The 25,051-nt window shown below is 36.7% G+C and overlaps 1 protein-coding gene across 1 annotated transcript in view; it reads left to right on the top strand.

Moving 5' to 3' along the window:
* The window catches only part of LOC107684678 (homeodomain-interacting protein kinase 2-like), a 108,805-nt gene extending 84,152 nt beyond the window's left edge, over window positions 1-24,653 (top strand). Inside the window, exons 3-13 of the mRNA XM_016481004.1 lie at window positions 333-456; window positions 4,627-4,746; window positions 6,166-6,252; window positions 9,780-9,964; window positions 10,049-10,211; window positions 14,472-14,694; window positions 15,592-15,713; window positions 19,467-19,597; window positions 22,411-22,590; window positions 22,766-23,086; window positions 24,012-24,653. Of these exons, the coding sequence (XP_016336490.1) occupies window positions 333-456; window positions 4,627-4,746; window positions 6,166-6,252; window positions 9,780-9,964; window positions 10,049-10,211; window positions 14,472-14,694; window positions 15,592-15,713; window positions 19,467-19,597; window positions 22,411-22,590; window positions 22,766-23,086; window positions 24,012-24,141 (1,786 nt within the window). The 3' untranslated portion in view covers window positions 24,142-24,653. The remainder of the gene's footprint in view (window positions 1-332; window positions 457-4,626; window positions 4,747-6,165; window positions 6,253-9,779; window positions 9,965-10,048; window positions 10,212-14,471; window positions 14,695-15,591; window positions 15,714-19,466; window positions 19,598-22,410; window positions 22,591-22,765; window positions 23,087-24,011) is intronic.
* Window positions 24,654-25,051: the final 398 nt, after the last annotated feature.

Raw genomic sequence — 25,051 nt, 5'->3', positions numbered from 1 at the left:
TTACTCAACTTAAATGGGTATAATGAGGTCTTACGGCTGCGACGTAACCAATGCCAGCTTTGGGCTGAATATGGAACAGGTTGCACATTAACTAGTTTTGGGCCAAAAACATCTCTGTTTCACTCTGGCCCTCTGTGGTGAAGGACAATGCAAATGCTTCATAAATGTGCACTTAACCAGACTTTTTTGTAAATAGGGATAATGTAGTGTATGTAATGTAATGGGATAATGTATAGACAGCTGGTCATTATTGCTAAATAAATCTTTTAAAACTGTATTTGTTCTGCAGTGACTGTATTTTTAAAGTTCTTCCATCACTTCTGTGTCTGCAGAGCTCCAGAGATCATCCTGGGTCTGCCGTTCTGTGAGGCCATAGACATGTGGTCCCTGGGTTGTGTCATCGCTGAGCTGTTCCTGGGCTGGCCGCTCTACCCCGGAGCATCTGAGTATGACCAGGTAAGACTTGTCTAATTCTTCAATGGATTATAATGGAAACAGTATAGAGCTGGGAGATGAAGTCATTCAAGGTTTCATATACTGTATGCGCTGGCTTTCAGCTTGTCTGAGGTTTCCACCATTAGTACATTTGAGGGGATTTGTTGTACTGTATTTTGGCTGTTCCCATGTGCCTGTTACCAAGGATGGATTGGGACACTCGGGGCGCCAGCCTCTATGGAGACCCTCCCTTGATGCCCTGCACTGTATAAATATAGCAGAAAAACAAGATGTCTTGTTACTGTATATACATGCAAACATTATGGTCAATACGTTTTCTGTTTTTTTGAAAGAAGGTAATTAATTTATTTAGCAAAGGTGTGTTAAATTGATTAAAAGTGACAGTAAAGAAAATGTTAAAAAAGAGAGAAATTGACCATTTTATTCATCATACATTAGGGTGATAAAAAGTGAGTGAAGACATTTAACATTTTTCAAAACATTTCTATTTAATGCATTCGCTTTAATGAATTTAATAAGTATATTTGATAAAAGCAAATAAATGCTGTTCATTGAACTTTCTATTTATCAAAGATAAATATCCTGAAAAATAAAATGTATCACCATTTCCACACAAAATATGAAGCAGCACAACTCTTTTCAACATTGATCATAATCAGAAATGTTTATTGAGCATCAAATCAAATTGTAGTGATTTTTGAAAGATCAATAATGTAATGATGCAGAAAATTCTGCTTAGCGTCACAGAAATAAATGACATTTTATAATTATATTATAGAAAACATAAAACATTTTTTTTTAATAATATTTCACAATATTGCTGTTTTTTTGTTTGTTTTTATCAAATAATTACAGGCTTGATGAGCAGAAGGGATTTATTTCAAAATTATTAATAATTGTAATATTTCCAAACTTTTGGCAGGTACTTTAATACCCTAATAAAAATTCTATTAATGTTTTTATTATATTATATATTATTAATTATTATCATGATTATTAAATACTGCTTTTTATTTTTACAGGACAATAGTATGTATTATTACAATATAAGATATATCTTTTAATGTGATAAAATATATTTTTTAAAATAATAAGTGCCGGGGGCGTGGTCAGATTTTCCTGCTTTTTTGTCTCTAGCTGATCACATGCCTGGTAATTCCAATTTCTTGTTTGGAAATTACATCTTGTATCGCAAATATAAGAAATTAAGTAGCAGTTGTGATAAATATTCTTAAAAGTCACATTTATAGTACGCACATTTTATATTTAAGACATTGCAACAGTGACAGCACTGTCGACTTATACAGCAATCACTGGCACACATTTAAGCACTGTTTAATATAAATATAAATCAATTATTTTCAAGACCCCTAGCTTTTAGGGGCCCGCTGACCCATGCCATAATCCATCCTTGGGTGTTTCTGTTTTGTAATTCAGTGGTCAGTAATGATACAAGTAGATAAATAAATAATGTGTTTCAATTGGAAAATGATTTATGAAATGATATTTCCTGTAAGATATTCATTTAGCGAGATGAATCAGAGGAGTCTTGCTTTTTTTTTTATGTGTGTGAGATTGTGTGTATGTGTGGCCCTGCCGAGAGAGCAATCTACTTTCTCGGAAAATGTCTGCGAAAACATCCCTCAAGTACTGTTTGTGTTACACCGTGTCTACACCGGACGTGAGTGGCGCGGCGTGACAAAATACTATGGAACTCATTATAATCAGTGATGCTGTCTACACTATAGATATATATACATATCTATGGTCTACACTGGATGCAGCGGGGCACGACACGACAAATCCCAGACATAAAACTGCTGCTGCGTTCTATTTATGACGTATTGACACAAATTTCAAATGATTTTCAACGGTCGCTTTGTCGCATCCAGTGTACTAGACAAACTTTAGCTGTTGCGGCGCAGACACGGTGTTACTCACCTATCGAGAAGAAACAAAGCAACCTCGACGTCCGATCGCAGGCCTTCCGCTCCTTGAGTTCTCCCCAGGGCTGGAAAGCTGATCTGATATTTACACGGGTCCTACTTCTTGCCTTATTGCCTTAAGCCTTCTTTTGTTCCGCAGAAGTTTTCCTCTTTTGTTTTTTATCCGCCATCTCTATCTTTCTGTCGCTCGGCTCGGCTAATGTCCGTTCCGTGCACTGAACGCTCTCTCCTCCACATCATGAGTAGACACGCCCCTTACTGCTAATTGGCTACAAGTTTGTTTTGCTATTCCGCCCGAATCAGTTTTCTAAAGCGTTTTTGAAAAATCGCTTACCCCACCTTTAAGAGAGAGAAAACAAATCTGACTGTTGGCTGGGCCCCTGCTCTCTCAGCTCTCCTGAAGTGCTGTGTGTGTGTGTGTGTGTGTGTGTGTGTGTGTGTGTGTGTGTTTGTCGTCTCTCTGACTTTCATCTCTCTCTGGCCCCTTCGTAGTTCTGGACACATGCCACAAACTGCCCAATTAGCCCAGATCCAGAGCTCTACAGCGAGGCCTTCTCTTAAAAAAAATTATTCTGGCCTCATGGAACAGCAATTTCTGTGTACTACAGAGTAATAGGATTTTTTCAGCCCCTCATTTGGTGCATTTATGAGGTCTTGTGATTGGGAAGCAATCGAATGTTAAGGACTCATGGCATTTCACCTCGGCTTCCCTGTTTACTTTTGATTTTCACTTGAAAGCAAAACTTGAGAAGTTACTTCCGGTCTTTGCTGCTCATTTCTAATTACAGCACTTTGAAATCACCAGCAAGAATCCTCAAAAATTGAATGGAAACAAAATCTGCTATTCTGTTTCACAAGATGGTAAATGAGCCAAATGCGGTGATCAAGGTCTCTTGAGCAGCTATGAGCTCGGTCTCAGGATACGAGATTGGCCGTTTGGCAGGGGCTGTGGAAGAGATGATTATTATTATTGTGGATTCCTTCGGCTGCCAAGCTCTTGTATTTACGTCTTTCAGGTATGTGAATGGCATTCTGTGTAATTGCGGCACCCGGACAGACCTGTAAAAAGAGGGTTTGGCAGGGGAAGTCAGTCTCATGGTGACAGCATTCATCACAGATGCTGTTTACTCGACTTCTAATGCTGGAATGCTGAAGTTGTGTCATCAACGTGGCAGCCAAGTGACTGATATGTTTTCGAGCAGACAAAATGTCATCAGTCTGTTTTAATGCAGCTCACTGTTGCTTTTCCCAGAAGTCCGCTTACAATATTAGTCAGGGTTTCTTGCACCAGAATCATTTCATTTTTCATGACATTTCATTTCCACCCTGATCATTAGAATTAAAGGCTGTTTTTGCTACTGTACTTTTAGACTTGTATGTCGTAGAAAAGACCTTGAAAAAAATATATAATAATAATAATAATAATTTTATTATTATTTATTATATTATCAAATATGTAATAGAAACTATAATCTGATTATGAGCATTTTAAAAGGTAATATAATCTAATTACAAGTACTACATTTTTGAATTACATGTAATCACTTACTATCCAGCACTGAAAATTATACTATTCTATATACATACTGTATAGACTATAGACTTTGTGTTCTATTTGTTATATGCATTGATGTTTTGAAGACTTTGATGTCAGGTTCTAACATTTCTGTTTTTAAAAAATTGCTAACTAATAATACATTCAAATAGAATGCATTTACAAAATCTGCTCCAATTTCCTGCAATATTAAATGCCGCTTTAAATTTGCATACTTTGTGTTGGACCAAGAGGTCAGTCTACGATGTTTAGATCATCTGCTAGTTAAATGTCTTCACTATACAGATTTGCAGGTCAGAGATCTCCAAACTTTTTATGTTTATCTTATTTTATTTTATTATTTTTTGTAAAAAAACATTTTCTACATGAAATGCAATTTGCAGCCCATTTTACTTTCACAATCAGAAGTCAAACAGGATATTTAACAGAAAATGTGTTGTAAAAAAAAGTCATTTTGACTTTGTCATCTTTAATACTATGAAACAGCTTAGTTTCATTAAATTGACTTTGCATTGTGACTGTATATCTATGTATATTAAACCTTTATATATAAAACAAGCAAGAAAATCCCCTTTTCCAAGTGTACATGTCCAAGTAGTGAATATCCAGCACCTAATGTGTGACGTTAGTTGTAAATCTCCTATCGCCTGTGTTTATGTCCTCCACCAGATCCGGTACATCTCTCAAACGCAGGGCTTGCCAGCAGAGTATCTGTTAAGCGCAGGGACGAAAACAACCAGGTTTTTCAACAGAGACCCTGACTCCACCTATCCTCTATGGAGACTGAAGGTAAACTCCCTCACCCTGTTTCTCTTTCTCACTTCCTTAATTAGTCTCACTTGGTTCGCATATAATATGCAGCGACAATGTTTTTTTTTCTTTCTCATTCCCTCACTCTCTAAACTAAGTTAAATTGACGCATCCACTACACCCTGTAAACAGACCAAGAGGCTAATGCGAGCTAAATGGGTTTTGTGTGAGAGGACTTGGCAACCAGAGCGACGTGGGATAAATCCTGCTTAACGTCCCGTTCTTATTCTTCCCTCTTTCATTCTTCCGTCCCTTTCTGCTCTGTTTCTCTCCACATTCCCCCATCCTTACTGCGCCGGTGGCTGGTTGCCCATAGTCAATAGAGTTTCCCTCTAGATTAACTTTTGGTGAACTTTGCAAAGCTTCACATGGGGAAACTTTGATATTATTGAACCCCAATGCAACTCCAAGCTGCATTCCTAACCCCCCATATATATGATACAGATCCAATAAAACTAGAAAAACGTATCCTCCTACATAGTCAATACCCCCTTGGCCCTCAATGCTTGTGTCTTGGACTGTAGAAATACTCAACCCAATGTCAAGTACTTCCCAGAGATAAGGTTTTATCTTTCATAGTTCAGGAATCTTAATGGAGTTTTCAGTTATGTTCCGTTTAAGCGTCAACTTTGCCTCAGATGTTTCTATAAAAAAAGAAAACATACTGTTGACTTAAAATTAATATGGATAGCATAGCCCAACTAATTTGGACTTGAAAGGGATTGAGAAATATTTAAGTTTATATTGAAATCTCTGACTTGTTTTGATTACAAATTTGGTATTTTTGAGCACAGTTTGAGAGTGTGTTGAGCTCTCGTCTATAGGAAACACATTTGAGATTCTTTTCAGGAGAAAATGAAAAGAAGCAGAACTCTTCAGCATATGTCTCATGAATGAGATTTAATTTGTGAGTTTTCTTTACTGTGGGTTTCATTCCAAATTTCTAAATGTTTTTACTTTTCCCAATTGATTTTAAATGTTTCATGATGTTCCTCCAAGTAAAAGTCCATCCAAAAATGAAAAGTCTATCATCATTTACTCACTCATGTTGTTTCAAACCTCTATGCAATTCTTTCTGCATAGAGAAGATATTTTGAATAATGTTTCAGTTCTCATTGACTTCCATTGTATGGACAAAAAAAGAACTGTTTGGAAACTATTTGGTTACCAACATTCTGCAAAATAGCTTCTTTCGTGTTCCACAGAAGAAAGAAAGTCATACCGGTTTAAATCAACATGAGAAGTGAGTAAACAAAGTTTCATTTGTGGATGAACTCTCTCGGCTTATTCCTGATGTTGAAAGTGCTTCTCCAGTGTTTTATAAATTTTTTTTCAAGTGGAGCCATCTTGAAAGATGAATCCGGATAGTGCTGATAGTATTCCTGTTTGTATTTGCAGACACCTGAAGACCATGAGGCAGAGACAGGGATCAAATCTAAAGAAGCTCGCAAGTACATCTTCAACTGCCTTGATGATATGGCACAGGTAGGAGTTTCGTACCTTTGTTCGTACCACAAAACCTGCTTCAGCTTCAACAGGAGCAGAAATCTGGCTCATGGCTAATAATAACCTCCCTCACCCTCAAAAATGTTTTGTCTCCAACTCTGTGTGGCAAGTTTCCAGTAATACTCACACCTCTGTTACGCAGAAAACTTTGATGTTATGTAACTTAGGACATGACTCAAAAGCACAATGGTGCATGGGAACCTTATTCCCCTTGGAGCTCTTCAGTGATAAGACACATGACTTATGACCTTTTGCCTTCTGCGAGTTATTGAAATCCGCACGCCTCATCACCGACCGGTCGTCAGATGTCTGGACGGGCCGGGTCACGCTTTTGCCAACAATGACGCAAACCTCAATTTGGATTTTTCCCATAAGAACAGACTCCATCCCAGTTCATCAGATAAAAACGGCTGATCTAATTCACAGCAAATTCAGATGAATTCATGGAAATATGCTTATGCTTGGATACACTTAATCTATAATGTATCCATGCTCATGTCCTTCACAACACCCTTGTTTTACAAGAATTACATCAGAGCCTCATTTTCAGGTCAGGTCCTCTGGTGTTATGATCTAAGTACTGACTTGCTCTGTAGTCCAGTTTACTGCACTGGCTAGTACACTTATTGTAGTACACAGTAAACTTCATTAACATAAAAGAATGAAAAAAGTATTTTTTTCAATAAGATAGGGAGTATCTTTGATAAGCTGGAAGGTACAAGGCAGAAGAAAAAAACATTGATAATAAAACAAAACAGAAACAATGTGAAAATAAACCAAATAATAATAATAATAATTTAATTATTATAATATGTTTTATATTATGATTATTATTAGCAATCAAATAAATATGAGTTATGAGTAAAATTAATATTTATTTATTTATTTATTTCATAATAAATCATAAAAAATAAAATCATTGATAATAAAACAAAACAGAAACAATGTGAAAATAAACCTAATAATAATAATAATAATAATAACTATTATTATTATTATTATTTAATAGCAATCAAATAAAAATGAGTTGTGAGTATAAAATGAGTATCAAAATTAATAATACAAATAATAATAATAATAATTATTATTATTATTATTAATAATAATTATTATTATTATTGTTAATTTGTTTGATTTCAGATTGTTGTTGTTATTATTAATAATAATAATTGTTGAAATAAACAAATAATAATAATCATAAAACAAATGATTTGAAATCAAACAAATTAATAATAATCATTAAATATACAAAAATATGATACAAAATGTACAAACAAACAAGCAAATCTATCTATCTGTCTTGTCTGTCTGTCTATAAATAAATAAGCCACCTTTACTCAACAAATAATAGTTTAGACGCTAAAGAAATCTTTAGAACATAGAATATGCACATCTCTCTCTCTGTGTGTGTGTGTTTTCTGTTTCCACTGTTGCAGCACTTGTCAGTTTGTATGTGGAACATCTGCACAGCTGTCTCATGATATGTCTTTAAATTGTTGCACTCAGAGATACAGCACTTGTGTATTCAAACGATTTAAATACAACAGTCAGATGTGAAATGGAGAGCAAGAAGAATGATTGTTCTCTGTTCCATCATCTTCAAGAGACAGTTCACTAAGTGTGCGTGCGTAACTGTTTTTGCAAGATTTGTGTATGGTAGCTATGCAGTCACTCCCTTCGCTTGCAGTTCATATTCTACATCCTGAATGATTATTTTTCCTCGCGTGTTTAGATTATTTCTTTATTGTGCAGCAGTGTGATGGAAAACAGAGAGAGAGAGAGCAGGACTAAAATAGCATGCATAAAAGAGGACCGTGATTTGCGCTGGTGACTGGCGGTTTATCTGATAGCTCGGGGAGGTTAGGCCACAGATAAACAGCATGGCAGTATGAAAAATGCGTTAGCCATCTCTGACAGGGATTCCCAATAAAATAAAATAAAAATGCTCTGCTGCACTGCTTTTAACCTCTGGCAAAATATCCTATCAGACAATAAAAGCATGGTTATTTAAATACAGGCACTTTTATGTCCCAGGGGTTGATTTTTATTAACTTATTTTAACTGTTTTTTTTTTTTTTAATTTAGAATAATTTGAATAATCTTTTAAACTTTTTTCCCCCTGTGGTTTTGTATTTTATGTTTGATTTTTAAAAATTTATATTTAGTAAATATTTCATTATATTTGCTTCTTTTCATATACATTATATGTACAGATTATATTATATTATATTATATTTAGTGCTGTCAAACGATTAATCGCATCCAAAATAAGTTTTTTGTTTACATAATATTATGCATGTGTATTGTGTTTATTTATTATATATATATATAAATACACACACATTCATTATATATTTTGAAAATATTTACGTATATACATTTATATATTTATATTATTATATTTTATATTGTATATAAATATGTTTAATGTATAAACATAACATATTTTTCTTAAATATATACATGCATTTGTTTGTATTTATATACATAATAAATATATCAGTACACACTCATATATTATGTAAACAAAAACTTTTATTTTGGATGCGATTAATCGCGATTAATCGTTTGACAGCACTAATTATATTATATTATATTATGTTTTTCTATTATATATTACAGGTCACTGTATTTCTTTGTAATATAAAGGTCATATTTAAAAAGTCCTTTTCCATGTCTGTTTAATTTATATTTGCTTCTTTTCATATATTCATTTGTATATACTAGTATAATATAATATAATATATTTTTACATTTATTTTACTTTTTGTTTTATTCACATACTCAGACAGATGGGAATATCTGGCCTGGCATCTGAAGCGTTCATAAGTAAATATCTGTAAATGTGAGGGCAAATATTTGGGAATATCACAAAGGTTATCGCTGTCCTCTGAGAATGCACACACTTTTTGACTGACAGACCTGTGTATATTAATAGAGTTGTACACGTCAAGCACTGTGGGAGTTATTCACACACAAATACTCACATGTATTATTTACAAAAGCTGCAAGATGTAAGTTGGATCAGAAGATACAGCTGACAGATTCCATCATTTGGGAACACCCAGGCTCGCATTCAACACTCATTCGACTACTAAGGATGATTTGTTCTGCAATTATGGTAGCTAATTTACCCTGCCGCCTATGTTCATGGATTATCACTGTCCAGTGCATTTACAAATATTAACTTTTTAAATTTTGCATTAAAGCATTACAGCATTTTTTTTTTTTTTACAATTTCTGTGCTGATTGACCTTGTGATTATTATTTTTAGTATGTGAAATTCAATGGAATTCTTTGGGAATTCTTTTGTTTTCTGAGGAATTTTCTGGGCTCAGATTCCATGGCGATGAGTTAGTCAATGTTACATCAAAAAAAAAAAAAAAAAAGGCAAGAGCTGGTTAACCTTGTTTGAAGATCCCTAAAGTACTTGTTGGTCTCTGTACATCAGTCAGTCTGTCTCTCTCTCATTTCTCACTCTCATCTTCTCTTTTTGCTGTGTGCAGGTGAATATGACCACAGACTTGGAGGGCAGCGACATGCTGGCGGAGAAGGCAGACAGAAGGGAGTTTATTGACCTGCTGACCAAGATGCTGACCATCGACGCAGACAAGAGAATAATGCCCATAGAGACACTCAACCACCCTTTTGTCACAATGACACACTTGCTGGACTTCCCACACAGCACACAGTCAGTTGAACTACACCAACAGTAAGGTTATGTAGTTTTATCAAATCAGGTTTAGATCGCTGACCATGTCTTTTTTTCTTGCAGCGTCAAATCCTGCTTCCAGAACATGGAGATTTGCAAGCGTCGGGTGAACATGTACGATACAGTCAATCAGAGCAAGACGCCCTTTATAACACATGTAGCCCCCAGCACCTCCACCAATCTCACCATGACCTTCAACAACCAGCTTAACACTGTGCATAGCCAGGTCCGTATCCACACACACATCTAACTAGCCACGTCCCATTATATTGTTCTTAAATAAAGTTAAAGTTATGATAGGTTAACCACAGCTATAACCCCTACGTTTGGCATTTTAGATATTTTTTAGTCTTTGTAAAGTGCAAAAATAATTTTTGTCATGTAAGTTTCTGAATAGCTGGGTCAAAATTGCTAAAAAAAAAAAAAAAAAAGACCCTGTAAGCTAAAATGAACAAATGAGTTTAAAAAGAAAATAAGTTAATGCACCACAATAAATCATCAAGTTAAATGTACTTGAGAATTAAGATGATGAATATAATTAAATAAATTACAAGGTCATAAATATTTAAATATCATTTAAATATGTAAATAATTAAATATTTGTAATTTGTAAATAATAGTTTATAGTATACGAAACATTTGCAAAAAAATAATAATAATAATTTTTGTCTTGATTTCCAGTAAAAAATGTCCTTACATTTTTTTTAACAAGATAAATGAATTGGAAAAGGAAGATTAACTAAATGTAATTAAATAAATGATCATAAATCATAAATAATTAAATGTAATAGTTAAGTGTTATTTACATTTTTACATTACTAAATATTTGTAATATGTAACTAATAACTTTTAAATAAAAAGCTGACATTTGTTAAAAAAAATTGTAAAAATGTTTTTTCCTGATTTCCTATAAAATATTATTTTTTACAAATCCTTAAACAATAATTAAATGAATGTAAAAAAATAAATAATAAATCAATCATAAACAATAATTTACAAAAAAAAGATCTCTTATTTTAAACATAATCCTCTCTAAATTGTGTTAAATGTTGTGATTATAACAAGCTAAATTATACAATTTTTCTTCTCAAGTAAATCTTTTAATTTTATGGATGTTTTACTAAAAAAAAGTAACATTAATATTTTTGTGGAGTATGGACCAGTTTCATTTTTGAGCACATCATAAAAAGTTGATTTTTGTTTATTTTTGCTAATTTATTAAGTAATTTCTATGCCATTCCAACCTCAAAACTACAGCTACTGCAGGTCAGAACGCACACAGCACCAAGCTATAGTGACGTTAAACTTTATTTGAATTCAGTTAAAACGATCCCTAGTTCAGTTTAGTTTCTCTTAAAGCTGCAGATAATTTAGTGTATTACATGCACAGACTCATTTGCAATGGGACAATCCAAAGAAATTAGAGTAGTATTGGCCCATTGACCACTGGCAGTATCGGATGACTTCCTTCAGTGGACAGAACACTTGTCATATCATGGGCCATTTGGGCTGCGTGTGTGTGTGTGTGTGTGTGTGTGTGTGTGTGTGTTAGCCTTGCAGCCCTCTGTCACAATGTGCTGATTAACAACATGACAGCCTCTACTTCCTGCTTGGCTTGCATTTTACTACTTTGCAGCCTTAAGGATTGCACCACTTTGTTTCCTTCTCTCCTTTTGTTTCCTCCTGTTTTGCCTCAGTGCAGTTTAGCTTCATCAGGGAGCGTTTGTCTAAACTGCTGACAGAGGGCCAGGCATGAATCCCATAATGCCTTCATTTTGAGTTCTTAGATCGGCTCAAACCGTGACTTTCCTCTTCGAATAAACATGTCTAAAGTCAAAAAGTCATAGGGCTGTATATAGCATTCCGGCTTCTCTCTAACTTCATGAGAAGAACGTTGTGTAGGGCATTCGATGTGTTCGAAGGGAAAGCTTGTGTAGCATTAGCCAGCTGTGAGGCTGAAGTGTTTATTTTGTGTGATGAATGCCATGGCGGCGTATTGATTAACTCTCTCCCCTGGTGCTCGTCGGCCTTGTTAAACGGGGAAAATGAAAAATGAAAAGCGCTGTACTGAATTCTCCCCATACAAACCTTAATGAAAAGTCTATAATTACTAGCGGTGGCATGAGATTAAACTGTATTGCTTTGGTAACAGATGAAAGTAAATAACACTAGCCTCTATTAAATGAACAGGTTTTGATGGTGCGCCAGCATTTATGCACATCTTTTTTGTCTGTTGTATTGTTCAATTTCGTCCATATCTTAGAAGAAATGAGAGGCATTTTACATGGAAATGCGCATGGAAAAGACCTATTCAGACTTGACCCTTGACCTTGTGTTTCTGTGATTTTTGTGCCTTTTTATTGTCTGAGATAGTACAGGAAGACATGTGGAAAGAAAGGGGCTCAAACCTACATTCCTTATATCGGCTCCGTGTGCATGAGCATGTGCATGAACCCCTAAGCCATAGCTTAGACATTTTTTTAGTTTTAGAAGTTCAGAACAAGCACATGAGATCATGAATAGGCCAGACTCAAACTTATATTTTTGCAAATGAGCTCCAAAGCTCAAAATATTGATGTTGGACCATGTGCGCTGACTGCTAAGTCATGGCTCAGACCTTTTTTCAGTTTTGAAAGTTTTGAATTAGCGTATGGGAAACAGAGCAGGCCAGACTCAAACGCACAATTCTTATATTAGCACCAAGGCTCAACATTTTGATGTATCTGTATGTGCACAGGCTGCTAAGCCATGGCTCAGACCTTTATTTTCAGTTTTGAAAGTTTTGAATTGGTGTATGGGAACCAGAGCAGGCCAGACTCAAACCCACATTTCTTATATTAGCACCAAGGCTCAACATTTTGATGTCCTAGCATGTGCACAGACTGCTAGGCCATAGCTCAGACCATTTTTTTTAGTTTTGAGAAATCTGAATAGGCGCATGAGACCATGAATAGGCCAGACTCAAACCCTGATTCCCCAAATAAGCTCCAAAGCTCAAAATTGAGCTTTGTTTTAGAAGCATTCAATATTGATTTAGTTTTAGAAGTTCTAAACAGACACATGGGATCATGAATAGGCCATGAATTGTCTTATATTGATAAGTTTTGAATTGGCACTTGGGAACAAAAGCAGGTCAGAATCAAACCCACATTTCTTATATTAGCACCAAGGCTCAAAATTTTAACGTCTTAGCATGTGCACAGACCACTAAGCTATAGCTCGGACCGTTTTTTAGTTTTGCAAGTTCGGAATTGGCGAACTGAACCAAAAGCGGGCCAGATTCAAACCCACATTTCTTATATTAGCACCAAGGCTCAACATTTTGAATGTCTTAGCATGTATGCAGACTGCCAAGCCATAGCTCAGACCTTTTTTTTCGATTTGGAAGTTTTGAATAGGGCGCATGAAACCATAAACAGGCCAAATTCAAACCCACATTTCTTATATTAGCACCAAGGCTCTACATTATGAATGTCTTAGCATGTGCACAGACTGCTAAGCCTGCGCCCATGCCTTCTGAATAGATGCATGCAACCATAAGCAGGCCAAACTCACACTTTTCCCAATTGAGCTCTAGAACTCAAAATATTGATACTGGAGCATACACACTAACTACTAAGCCATGGCTCGGATCTTCTTTTTCATTTAGAGCAGAAATCACACCCTTTCCATCTCTCTGGTGATGTTACTGCACTCATATTTTTACTTCTGGCTATATTTTTGTCTTGTGTTATCATTATATAGAGAGAGTGACTATGATGGAAGGACCTGCACGATTCTTATGAGAAGCACATTCGGTTCACCGTTCTAGATGTAGGAGAGGGAGTTCCCTTGTTCATCAAACCTCCTAGACGGCGCAAATTCCACATTGATAGATGAATAAACAGATGAATGTGCTGCAGTCAGGCCGGATTAAAAAGCACTGGAGGGGAAATCTAGTGCATAGGCTTTGAAGAACAGATTTTCTCTCCCCTCACCAGTTAGATCTGTGTGTATATTTAATCATAGCTTTAGCGCAAAGAGGGACCATTATCTGCTGCTAATGAGACTGAGCAAATTCAATGAGTTGAAGGGTCCTAGCATTGATGGAGACTGTAACACAAGAGCATCGATTGAAGCTCTCTCACCTCCTCCTTCCTTACGCTCAATAAGTCATTTTATAGAAAATGCCTGAACCCTAATGCTGTCTGCACACAATAACAGCTAATAAAGCGTTTTAGTTGAAGTTGCAGAACAGTGTTATGGTATTCGCTCTAAGACATTACTCCAAATTTAACACGAAACATGCTTCCTGTGCTTGCTGCCTGCAGTTTTCATCAGCTAACATTTTTGTACATCCTGTATATCAATAAATATTTTTAAGGAGTTTGTTTATCATTTGCTATTATTTGAAATCATTGTTGCTCCACCCAATTGCCACACCCACTTTCTCATGCTTTTGTTTGTTTGTCTTTGTTTGTTCGTTTGATCCCATCGGTTCCTTTAGGCCACCAACCTGGCTCCCTCTTCCACCAGTGCCACCCTTTCCCTTACCAATCCCGATGTCTCCATACTAAATTACCAATCTGCACTCTACCAGCCTTCTGCGGCCCCCATGGCTGCCGTGGCCCCCAGGACCATGAACCTCCAACCCGGTGCGCCACAGCTCTGCGCTGCCCGACCCGATCCCTTCCAGCAGGCCCTCATCGTCTGCCCACCTGGCTTCCAAGGTGAGTGCTAATTTAATTTATACGAAACCCTGGATATTCCTGATATATAGGTTCAGCTTAGCTGTATATTATATTTTAGGACTAGTTTACTCAAAAATTGCAATTCTGTCATTATTTACTCACCCTAAGGTCTTTTGAAACCTGTTTTCTGTTATCATTTTTACTTATATCTTTCTTTCCATATAACAGCAGTTCATAGTATCTACTTAAGGCAAATAGTATCATATTAATGGTCCATAAGACTGGTGCTGCTATATTCCAAGTCTTCTGAAGTCAGATTTATGTGATTATCAGTAATAAGTAATATTTCACAGAAACTTGCACCAAGATTCAAACTGAAAAATGTAAGTTTTAATCTGTTCATAACAGAAAGCTTCGAAACCATTCAAATGTTTGGAGTCAGTACGATTTTATTAATTAATATAATAGAAATAATAGAAATTAATTGTTATCCAGCAAGGATGCATTCAGTTGATCGAAAGTGACAGTAATGACATTCATAAAATATTTATTTTTAATTTTCTACTCATCTAAGATTCCTGAAAAAAAAATCTTGGTTTCCACAAAGGTAGGAAAATTCAGCTTTGCCATATCAGAAATAAATGTAGTTTTAAAATATATTAAAATAGAAAACAATTATTTTGAATTGTGTTAATATTTCACAACAGCCCTGTTTTTATTGTAACATAAAAATAATATTTTTGAACAGTAGTGTAATTTTATGGGCTGCTTTCATTAGACTTTTATAATGTTTTATGTGCTCATTGAGCTGTGTAAAGATTCTTTTAAAAGTCATATGCATTTGAAATGAGTAAATACTGACAGAATTGAAATTTCTGACTGAGCTATTTCTTACATTTTGCCAACTAATGGTGTTTCCTTGTTATTTCTTCCCAGGTTTGCAAGCTTCACCCTCCAAACACACTGGCTACTCGGTGCGGATGGAGAATGCAGTTCCCATAGTAACACAGGCCCCCGGTGCCCAACCTCTACAGATACAGCCGGGCCTTCTAACACAGGTATAGCCAGACATTGCCCCCATTGCCATAGCAATACAAAGCCACATTTCCTAAACTAATTACACCCCTCAGCCTTTCCCAAAATCTCAATTACATCCGAGTTTGGCTCCAACGAAGAGCAATTAGCATGACCTACTTTGTTTTAATGATATAAGTATAATTCACTTTCCCTTCGACAAAATTGAGAAGACACTCTCATTTCATGGCCAATAGATTAATTGAAGCCGGGTTGGATTTATCTTGGTTTGCTCTACTGTAGTGACTGGAGTGACCTGTCTTTCCCCACTGGAGATTTTACCCCACTGATGGTTTGCTTTCCTGCTTCCACTAAGGTCCAGGCAACTGTGCTTCTTTCCTGGAGTTAGAGGAAGTCATGCTTTGATGAGCAAGACTGAGGTTGGCTTTAAATGAGGTCTGTGGATGATGAGGGATTTGTCTATCCTCTGGAGCCACAAGGCAGGGCCCAGACGGCTTTTAAATTTGAGACAGGGTGACGAGGTTCAGAGGCATTTAGCTAATTTGTCATTTATCCACAACATTTTTCGGTTTTGCTGAGCTGAGCTCTTATTGCTTTTTGAAGACTCTACTGCTTAAAGGAAAGGTTCAGCCAAAAATGGAAATTATTTACTCGTGTTCTAAACCTGTATGACTGACTGACTTCTGTGAAACATAACATTTTTAACAATATTCTGTTTACACTTTTCAATTTAATGAAAGTGAATGAGGACTGTGGCTGCGAAGCTCCAAAATGACAAATGAAACGCCATAAAAGTATCAAAAATTAGTCCATATGACTCATTCCGAATCTTCTGAAGCATTGTGCGAGGAACAGGCCAAAATTTAAGTTGATTTTTAATGTCTTGATATCCGTTATAGCATGTTTATGAGAGAAGCAGCAATATTTCAGCAAAGAATTAATGAATCATACTCTTGAATCAAATCAGTGAATCAATTGATTCAGTTCACAAAATCAGTCTGAATGATTAATTCACAAATCGAAGTTCAAATTGGACCGGAATGAGTCACAGCAGCTCATTAGAGGAAAAGACCATCAGCAAATAACAGGCTACATTTTGGTCTGTTTATCAAACAAAGCTATCATATGACTTAAGAAAACTTGAAATATGACGCACGAGTCATATGTACCACTTTTATGATGTTTTTGCAATCAGTTTTAAGTTTAAAAGCTCCAGTCTCCATTCATCTTTATTCCACTGAAGAAACAAAGTCATACTATTATGAAACAATAGGCTATTGTGGTGAGTAAATGATGAGTGAGTGAACTATTTCTTTTAATGACGTCTATGGATACTGAAAGCTAGACTGGATGTTTTTTTTACTAGGATATTAAGGTTCAGGATCGTTTAGTTAATTGTAAGTTGTCTGCAGAATTTTTCACTTTGCTTGTGTTGGTGTTTCATGGCTCTACCCAACTGCTTAAGTATAGTAATGCATCGTTATTGTTCCTCGCGTTCAGGAAAACCCGTGCATAAATTCCACTGGTGATTATCGGAGCGCTGCATTGGAAAAGGCAGATGGGGATGGGGATACTTGTTCATCACTACTTCAGGGCCTCAACCGCCCATTCTCCCCACTTCAACCCAATCAGCCAGACCACATCGCTCCTGGTGCCAGTGGAGTGGGTTTCTAGAAGGCCTCGGCCTTTATCTGGAACAGGAATGCAGAAAATGCGAAAACAATTGGTGCGGGAGCAGCGGTGCTTTCGGAGCCCCGGGGGTGATAAAAGGCTTTCACCCCGCGAGGGCAGAAAAGCTGTTAGGGGGGTCGTTGCAGAGATGGCCTTGCATGGAAAACTCTACTCTTATCTGTGTTAGCGTTCCAGGCCAGACGGTACAATTACACAACCTAACCCAGAGTGAGAAAGGAGGATGCAAAGTGTCAGGAATGTAGGCAAAGGGCTTTGGGGAGTTCTGATGGAATTATTCGTGTCACTGTTGTCATGGGTGGAAAAAGCATGTAGAGGTGTTGAGACATACTCAAAGTATGCACTTTTAGGCCTTGTGCAACAGGCAAAATTAAATGAGGTGCTAAATGATAGTGTAAGTGTTCTTTCTTTCTTTATGCTGACATAAAGTGTTTTCTTAAATCAGTTTATAGATTTATTTTATTTTATTTAGCTCAAATAAAAAGTAACTAAAAAATCTAGTTTCTCTCAGGTCAGCTTCCTTTCTTTATTTCTTTCTTTCTGCTGAATGTTTAGGATTTCTTTATGCTAAAATGTGCTTCTAAAACAAAATCTTTATGCTTTTCTTAATTCAGGTTTAAAGATTTCTTATTTTATTTAATATTTTATTTTATTTTTCTGAAGTTAAAGGAAGTGTCAAATATAAAACGTTCCAGTTCCAGTTTCTCCTGTCGACTATACAATTTTGATTGATTCATTCTACTTTGAGGTTAAAATAATAAAATTAATTAATAATTATATTATATAAAATTATTAAATAATTAGTTATATAAAAATTTAAAAATGAAGAACATTTGAATAAAAATAAAACTATTTTATAACAAAATTGATAAAACACAAAACAAATTAGTGACAGGATGATTATAGTTTGTTATCGCTCTAATAATATCAGTCCAGTGCACTCCAGAAAGTTGACCTTAAATAGCTGGAATTCCAGAAAAATGCCAAGATTCACTTCTCTTACAATGCTAAATGTGTTATCACAGCCTTTCAAACATCGTAAAAGCATGTTTTCATTCTTCCCCGTCACCGTCCCTTATATGTGCGAGTGCTGTGGCCCATACCGATGGACTGGTAAATAGATGTGCAAAGTGTATTAAAGAAACAATTCATTAGTTGTACATTAAACTGCTAATCAATAAAGCTGCATTAAACTATTAGAGCTGCAGACACTCTTCTTCAAGCTCACATCTCTGGGCAAATTATGCCTGGCACTCCCCGCACTCCTCACCCACCATACAAAGCAGCTCCTCACAAAGCCTCTGAATGGGGCCCCTGAATTTAATTAAAGTCGGAGCTGATTTGGAAAATGTCTAACACATCAGCGCACTGCCTGGGAGATGCCACATCTCTTTATTAAGGCAGAGTCTTATCTTTTTTATAGGCAGGAGCCAAGGCCGTCATCTAGATACCGCTGCCAAGGAATCGAGGGAGGGAAATGAATGAAGTTCCAACGAAAGTGGCACAATCTTTTTGTTATTCCAGAGGGAGATCTTTTATGCTGTCCATTATTTGCCGTCCTGCTCACATCTTCATTTGCAGACCAAGAGAATAATTAGCTTAGAAGATGGATGGGTTATAAAATTGTTTATAATGTATCTCTTCTGTTCATATTTTGTTAGAACAATTTCATTAAATGATGTCTCTTGAATCTAGGCCTGAACGCTGACGCTACTGTGTCTTAAATAACTAAATGACCCCTTTGGTGGTTGTTTGGCACAGTTTAGCACTTACTAGCGGTCATTTCTCTAAATAGCCGTATCCTTTTTCTCCTCTCTCTAAATCTGTGGATGCAGTACCCTGCCCTGTTTAGCTGCGCCGCAGCCCTGCGATTTCATGTGCCAGGTTATGGGGTCTTCACACTGACGCCAATTAAATCGCAAGAGGTCACTGAGTCCGTGCGCTGTTGGTTGCTATTGCCGTTCATATCCTACTCACACATGAGGATCACATGAGCTCCACTATCTGTAGATGTTCGACCTTCTGCTGGAGATGTTCCTGACTTCTGTACGCTAACCCTGTGTTTTCCCTTCATCCTTACTCTACAGCCAGCCTGGCCGTCTGGTACTCAACAGATTCTCCTTCCGCCGGCGTGGCAGCAGCTCACACACACCTCTGTTCAACATGCCACCGTCATCCCCGACTCCATGACCAGCTCGCAGCCTCTGGCCAACTGGAGGTGAGAAACCAACATGCCGTCACCGCTAAAGAGGACTATTGTGCTTGCTACAGTACATAGGGCAGCCCATTTATTCTTAGGCCATTAGTGTTTTTTTGTTTTTTTTCTGTTCTAACCTAAAGGATAGTTTACACAAAAATGACAATTCTGTCATATTTGCTCACTTTCATGTCACTCCAAACCTGTATGCATTCTGTTAAACAAAATATTTTGAAGAATGTTGATCCCAAATGGGGCTCAAAACTGTTTGGTTACTAACATTCTTCAAAATATCTTCTTTTGTGTTCCACAAAATGCATACAGGTTTGGAAAAACATGAGGGGGAGTAAATAATTTTGTTGGACTATCCCTTTAATATGCTCAAAACTATTGTAAGTAGACCATTTGGACATTCTCAGAAAACATTACATTATGAGTATTACTACTCTAAGGTACTAATATGCCCATTTTAAGATGTAGATAAGATACAAAGTTGTCCCTTTGAGTGTACTGCTCCAGTGACAAGCTGTTGTACCCATGAAGGTACAATTTTTGCAATTTTTTTTTCTTGCAGTGTGGGTTGATTTCCCAGTAAAGTGTTAATACTGTGGCTTTGTGAGCTTTCAAAACATTGCTTTTTTTCTACATCCTGGCCCATGGACATTTGTCTCAACCAATGTGAGTTTGAGGGCAAGACAATCATTTCGTCTGACCATTGGCAGATGGGGAGTGTTTGAGAAACCATTATTGTTTTTGCAATAGATTGCAACAGTGCCCTCCCAATTTTTCAGCAGCTTTGGTTCCAGAAGTATTTTTCCCTTTCTTTTTTTTCACCAAGGGATTTATAAAAAGGTCTTTGTTTAGGAGTTATACGCTATGAACTAAACCAACCAGATAAGAGGTGAATCACAACATTATAAACTTTGATTTGAAGCAAAAAAAGGTATAAAACTGCAATGCTTTATGGGAGTGAGTGGATTCTGAAATGTTCTTTGGGCACAATTTGCTTTGTTGCGATTATTTGATTGGTGGAGAGTTCTCTGTAGAATTATGGATGATGTCATTTTTCTGCTGTTGAACATATTTATTTCAAAATTAAATCGAAATAATGTAGGCTGATGGCTTCACCAAAAGCATTTACCCTCAAATAACAACCTCTTAGCTTCACAGTAGGTCTGTCTTTAAAGGTTTATAAGTTATCGCTCAAAATCATTTCCCCTATGGAGAAAACGAACGAGATTTTTACTTCTGGAACCGACTGTTTCACTCCATTCCATTTAAATGTTGATGCCACAGAAGCTTTCATCTTTAGTTTGTTTTATTTAGCTAGACAGATCTGGTACAATTTCATCATGTTTAATAGGGACTCCATTAGTATTTTAAAATCAATTATATCCTTACGAAACATACTTATACCATGCTAATTATAAACGGGTCATGTGGAACTCAACCGATCTATTTTAAGATACCATGACTGGTGATCCATATATTTCACGGCAGTTTGGTACCGCAACACTGGGTTTTAATAATCTCCTAGATTATGAACTAAGCAGATTGAATTATCTAGGTTGCTTAGTCTGCAAATGCACCTACAAAGCCAACATGCATTTTAATTATTCATTTGGAATGAAGGAACAGAATATTTTAAACCTGATACTCATTATACTCTGGATTTGTTTAGAATTCTTGTTGGTTTCTTGGAATAGAACAGTGAGTGCAGGAGCGTGTCTCTGGCTAGGACAGGGTATTGGAGTCAGGTCGTGCTGTCCTGCATGAGGACAGCACGTGAAGGTATTACAGATGAACGTGTGCTGATATCTGCAGATTATCTCATCAGTGCCTTAAACTCAGCCCGGAGGGCTTGGTAGTCCTGAGCCAGTCCGGTTGGAAATGTGTCACACTTTTTCTGCAGAGAGGGATTTCTCCTCTGAGATCTAATTCTGTTCTCTGCTTCTCTGCTGTTTGCTGCAGTCACTGCTGCCCCCTCTAGCCAAATGTTGCATTGCATTTATTCTTTATTTAGATACAATTTTAGTTGATGATTGAAGATAGTACATCTAAATGCTATTTAGGGTTTGTTCCTATGTAGGACGTATTTAATTCTGACAAGTAGTGCTGTGGTATATCAAAATATTTTGAAAAAAAAAAAAAGTTGGTGACCATTGCCTCTGACACTAAAAATCCTATTTATAATCAATGTCAAGTTGACAGTAAATTATTTAAAACAAGGTACAATAAATTGACTTAAGAATAGTTTGTAGAGAATGTATCTTGAATCAATGAGATATAAATTTTAGATTCTGCACTACCAAAAAAAAAATAATTTAATCAAAATTACATTTCTAAAAGCAAAATAGAAGTAGAGTTTTGAACTGTCAGTAAATGTATATTGTCTCATTCCATAATTGTTTTTTTTTTTCATATATCTATGTGTATTATCTTGTCAGAATTTAAATACACTGCTGTTCAAGTTTGGCATCAGTAAGATATTTTTAAAGAAATTAATACTTTTATTCAGCAGGGATGCATTAAATTAATACAAAGTGAAAGTAAAGACATTTATGTTGTTACAAAAGATTTCCATTTCAAATATATATAAAAAATGCTGTTCTTGTATAATTTCAACCATTCAAAACTCTTGAAAAAATGTATTGAGCAGTGCAACCAACGTTGATAATAATAAGACATGTTTCTTGAGCACCAAATCAGCATATTAGAGTGATTTTTGAAGGATCATGTGACACTGAAGATTGGAGTAATGATGCTGTCGGTAATGAACAGTAATGTAAGTAGCCTTTAAAGGGCATGCTTTAATTATTCTTGTTTTGATTCAGGAATTCACATCCCCATGGCAGCCATTACAATCCCATTATGCAACAGCCAGCCTTATTGGCAGGTCACGTCGCCCTGCCGTCTCAGCAGCCTCTCAATGTGGGTGTGGCTCATGTCATGAGACAGCCATCAAACAACAACTCCTCCTCCAAAAAGAACAAGCAGCACCAGATGAACAACAGGTCAGACAACCCTTACATAAAAAAATGAACAAACTATGGTTTTACCACGGTAAAGTAATGCCATCAGGTGGTCATATTCATATGTTATCAATGAATGCCATGGTATAATATGGTAAAATGTTCAAAAAATATGATTTCATGTCTAAAAGCCATTATAAAAGAACCTCATTCTTAGGAACGCGTCAGCATACAACGTGTCCTCCACCCAGCCGATGACATCACCTCAACGCTCCAAACGAGTGAAGGAGAACACCCCCCCTCGGTGCGCCGTGGTTCAGAACGGCCCATCCTCAACCTGCGGCCCATCACAGACCTGTGGAGGAGGGGGGTGGGGAGGCGAGCAGGCATGTAGCACCACTCGAGACCACCACGGTCAACACAACCCACCGCGCCAAACCATCGTCATCCCCGACACCCCCAGCCCGACCGTCAGCATCATCACCATCAGCAGCGACACGGATGAGGAGGACGACCTTAAACAGCCCAGTAACACCAGGTCAGAAAAATGGGATGAGCGATTTCAGTGCACAGTTCTGTAATGTGACATAATTTTTGAGTGAGAGTGGGAAATAATGTAGGACAGGACTTGATTTTATCCATCAGGGTTTGATTGGATTGTGTATATGTTAGGATATTGCTTAATATTTTTCTGTCTGTGTGGGCTTGGTTATGTCAAAATAATTTCGGAAGTGGAGAACGTTATTACATTTTGATGAAAACAATTTGTTTTCTGTGAAATAACTGATGAATCATGCGCAATAAGACCAGGGACATTTATTGAGTAGATAAATAGGGTCAATTTTGACTTTTAAATGCCTATTCAGCTCAGGGAAAATACTGGATAATGCCTTAGAAAAGAATTGGTGGTCTAGGGAGTTGAAGGTTTTACCTTAGAAATCTGACATTGTAAATATTATTCATATTGTGCATACACTGTAAAAATTATCATAAGTTTAATAAGACAACAGTAAAAATGTGTATTGGTTAATGGTACATTCCCTTACTGTATACAGTGAATAACTGTAATAAATCGAATGGGACATTTCATGTAAAATACTGTTACATTTTCAGATTTTCCCAGAATTCCCCGTTAAGTTTTTTCTTATTAGTTATGTACATTATTTACTGTAAAGTTCTGGCAACCACAGCTGCCGTATTATACCATAAATTTCACTTTTTTTTTCTTTTCAGTGTATTATATAGTTTTTATTTCCAATGAATCAACTTTTTTTTTTTTTATATATATATATATATATATATATATATTTATTTTTGCCATTTTTGCATTTATTATAATAGAACAGATCAGAGCTGATAGGAAGGGGGGTGGGATCAGGAAATGTCCTCGAGCCGGGATTCGAACTCAGGACGCCCGTAGCGCAACGCTGCCCACGAGGCTATTGGCTCCAACATGAATAACCTTTCCTGCACCACGGCCAGTACCAGGCCCAATTCGCACACCAGACCTACATCAGTGCTTCTCCTGCCTCCACTGTCTACACTGGATACCCGCTGAGCCCCACCAAGATTAACCAGTACCCTTACCTCTAAAGCTGAAACACTGGAGCCCAGCCAATCGCTGCTTTCCATTTCTACCCTTATCCCACCTAGAGACAGAGAGACATGCTGAAGCCTATCGACCCTTAACCCCATCCCCTTGTTCCTTTCATGCTTAAACTTGAAGACAATGAAGACGCCGATGGATAGAGGAAGTGTACTCTCGGAGGGAACGGAAGGGTACTGAGGAGTTTTTCTTTTTTTTAGATGAGTTCGCCTTCTCAAAAGGGCCAGTTAACTTTTTATTTTGTGATGTGGAGGTTTCGTTTCTTTTAAAACAGAAGAAGGAGAATTTGCTTTTTCGTAGTTTCTTTTACAACAAGGTCTCATCAACAGGCCGTTTGGGAGAGACAGAGTTTAATTCGAGGGAGATTTTATTTGCTTTTCCCTTTCTTGAATTCATTCACCGACTGTTGAGCCGAGGTCACGACTTGGATGTTTTAAATTCCTACGAGAATTTTTTGGGATGAGGTGAAATACAGATATCTGCTGCTCTTCAAAGAAAAAAAAAACATAACAATGGCCTTGAACTGTCTTAAACGTTTCCAAATTACACACGGTGAGCAGTATCGTGCATATTCCGCCGCGCTCTCCGACAAAACACCTGGAGGAATCTTCTGGAAATAGGACGACAAAACTTTCTAGTGTATTTATAGACTTTTTTTTGTTTGTGTTCACATTTAGAAAAGAAAATACGTTTGTCATACCGTAGAACATTAGCTGGGCCCCTCTTTGTAGAATGTAGCAGTCTGCACCCGTTGATTTCATGAAGAAACTTTCTGATACCAATAGATTCTTGTTTTTCCTCTTTCAATGTGATTGCACAAAGTGGTTACAATAACATAGGCATGTTCAACACGGTAGTCGGTCGTGCGTTTGCGTGCATGTGTGCGCTCTGCGCATC

This window comes from Sinocyclocheilus anshuiensis, unplaced genomic scaffold (assembly GCF_001515605.1).
Source record: "Sinocyclocheilus anshuiensis isolate Anshui unplaced genomic scaffold, SAMN03320099.WGS_v1.1 scaffold93, whole genome shotgun sequence".
Taxonomy (NCBI): domain Eukaryota; kingdom Metazoa; phylum Chordata; class Actinopteri; order Cypriniformes; family Cyprinidae; genus Sinocyclocheilus; species Sinocyclocheilus anshuiensis.
This window is presented reverse-complemented; position numbering and strand designations above follow the sequence as displayed.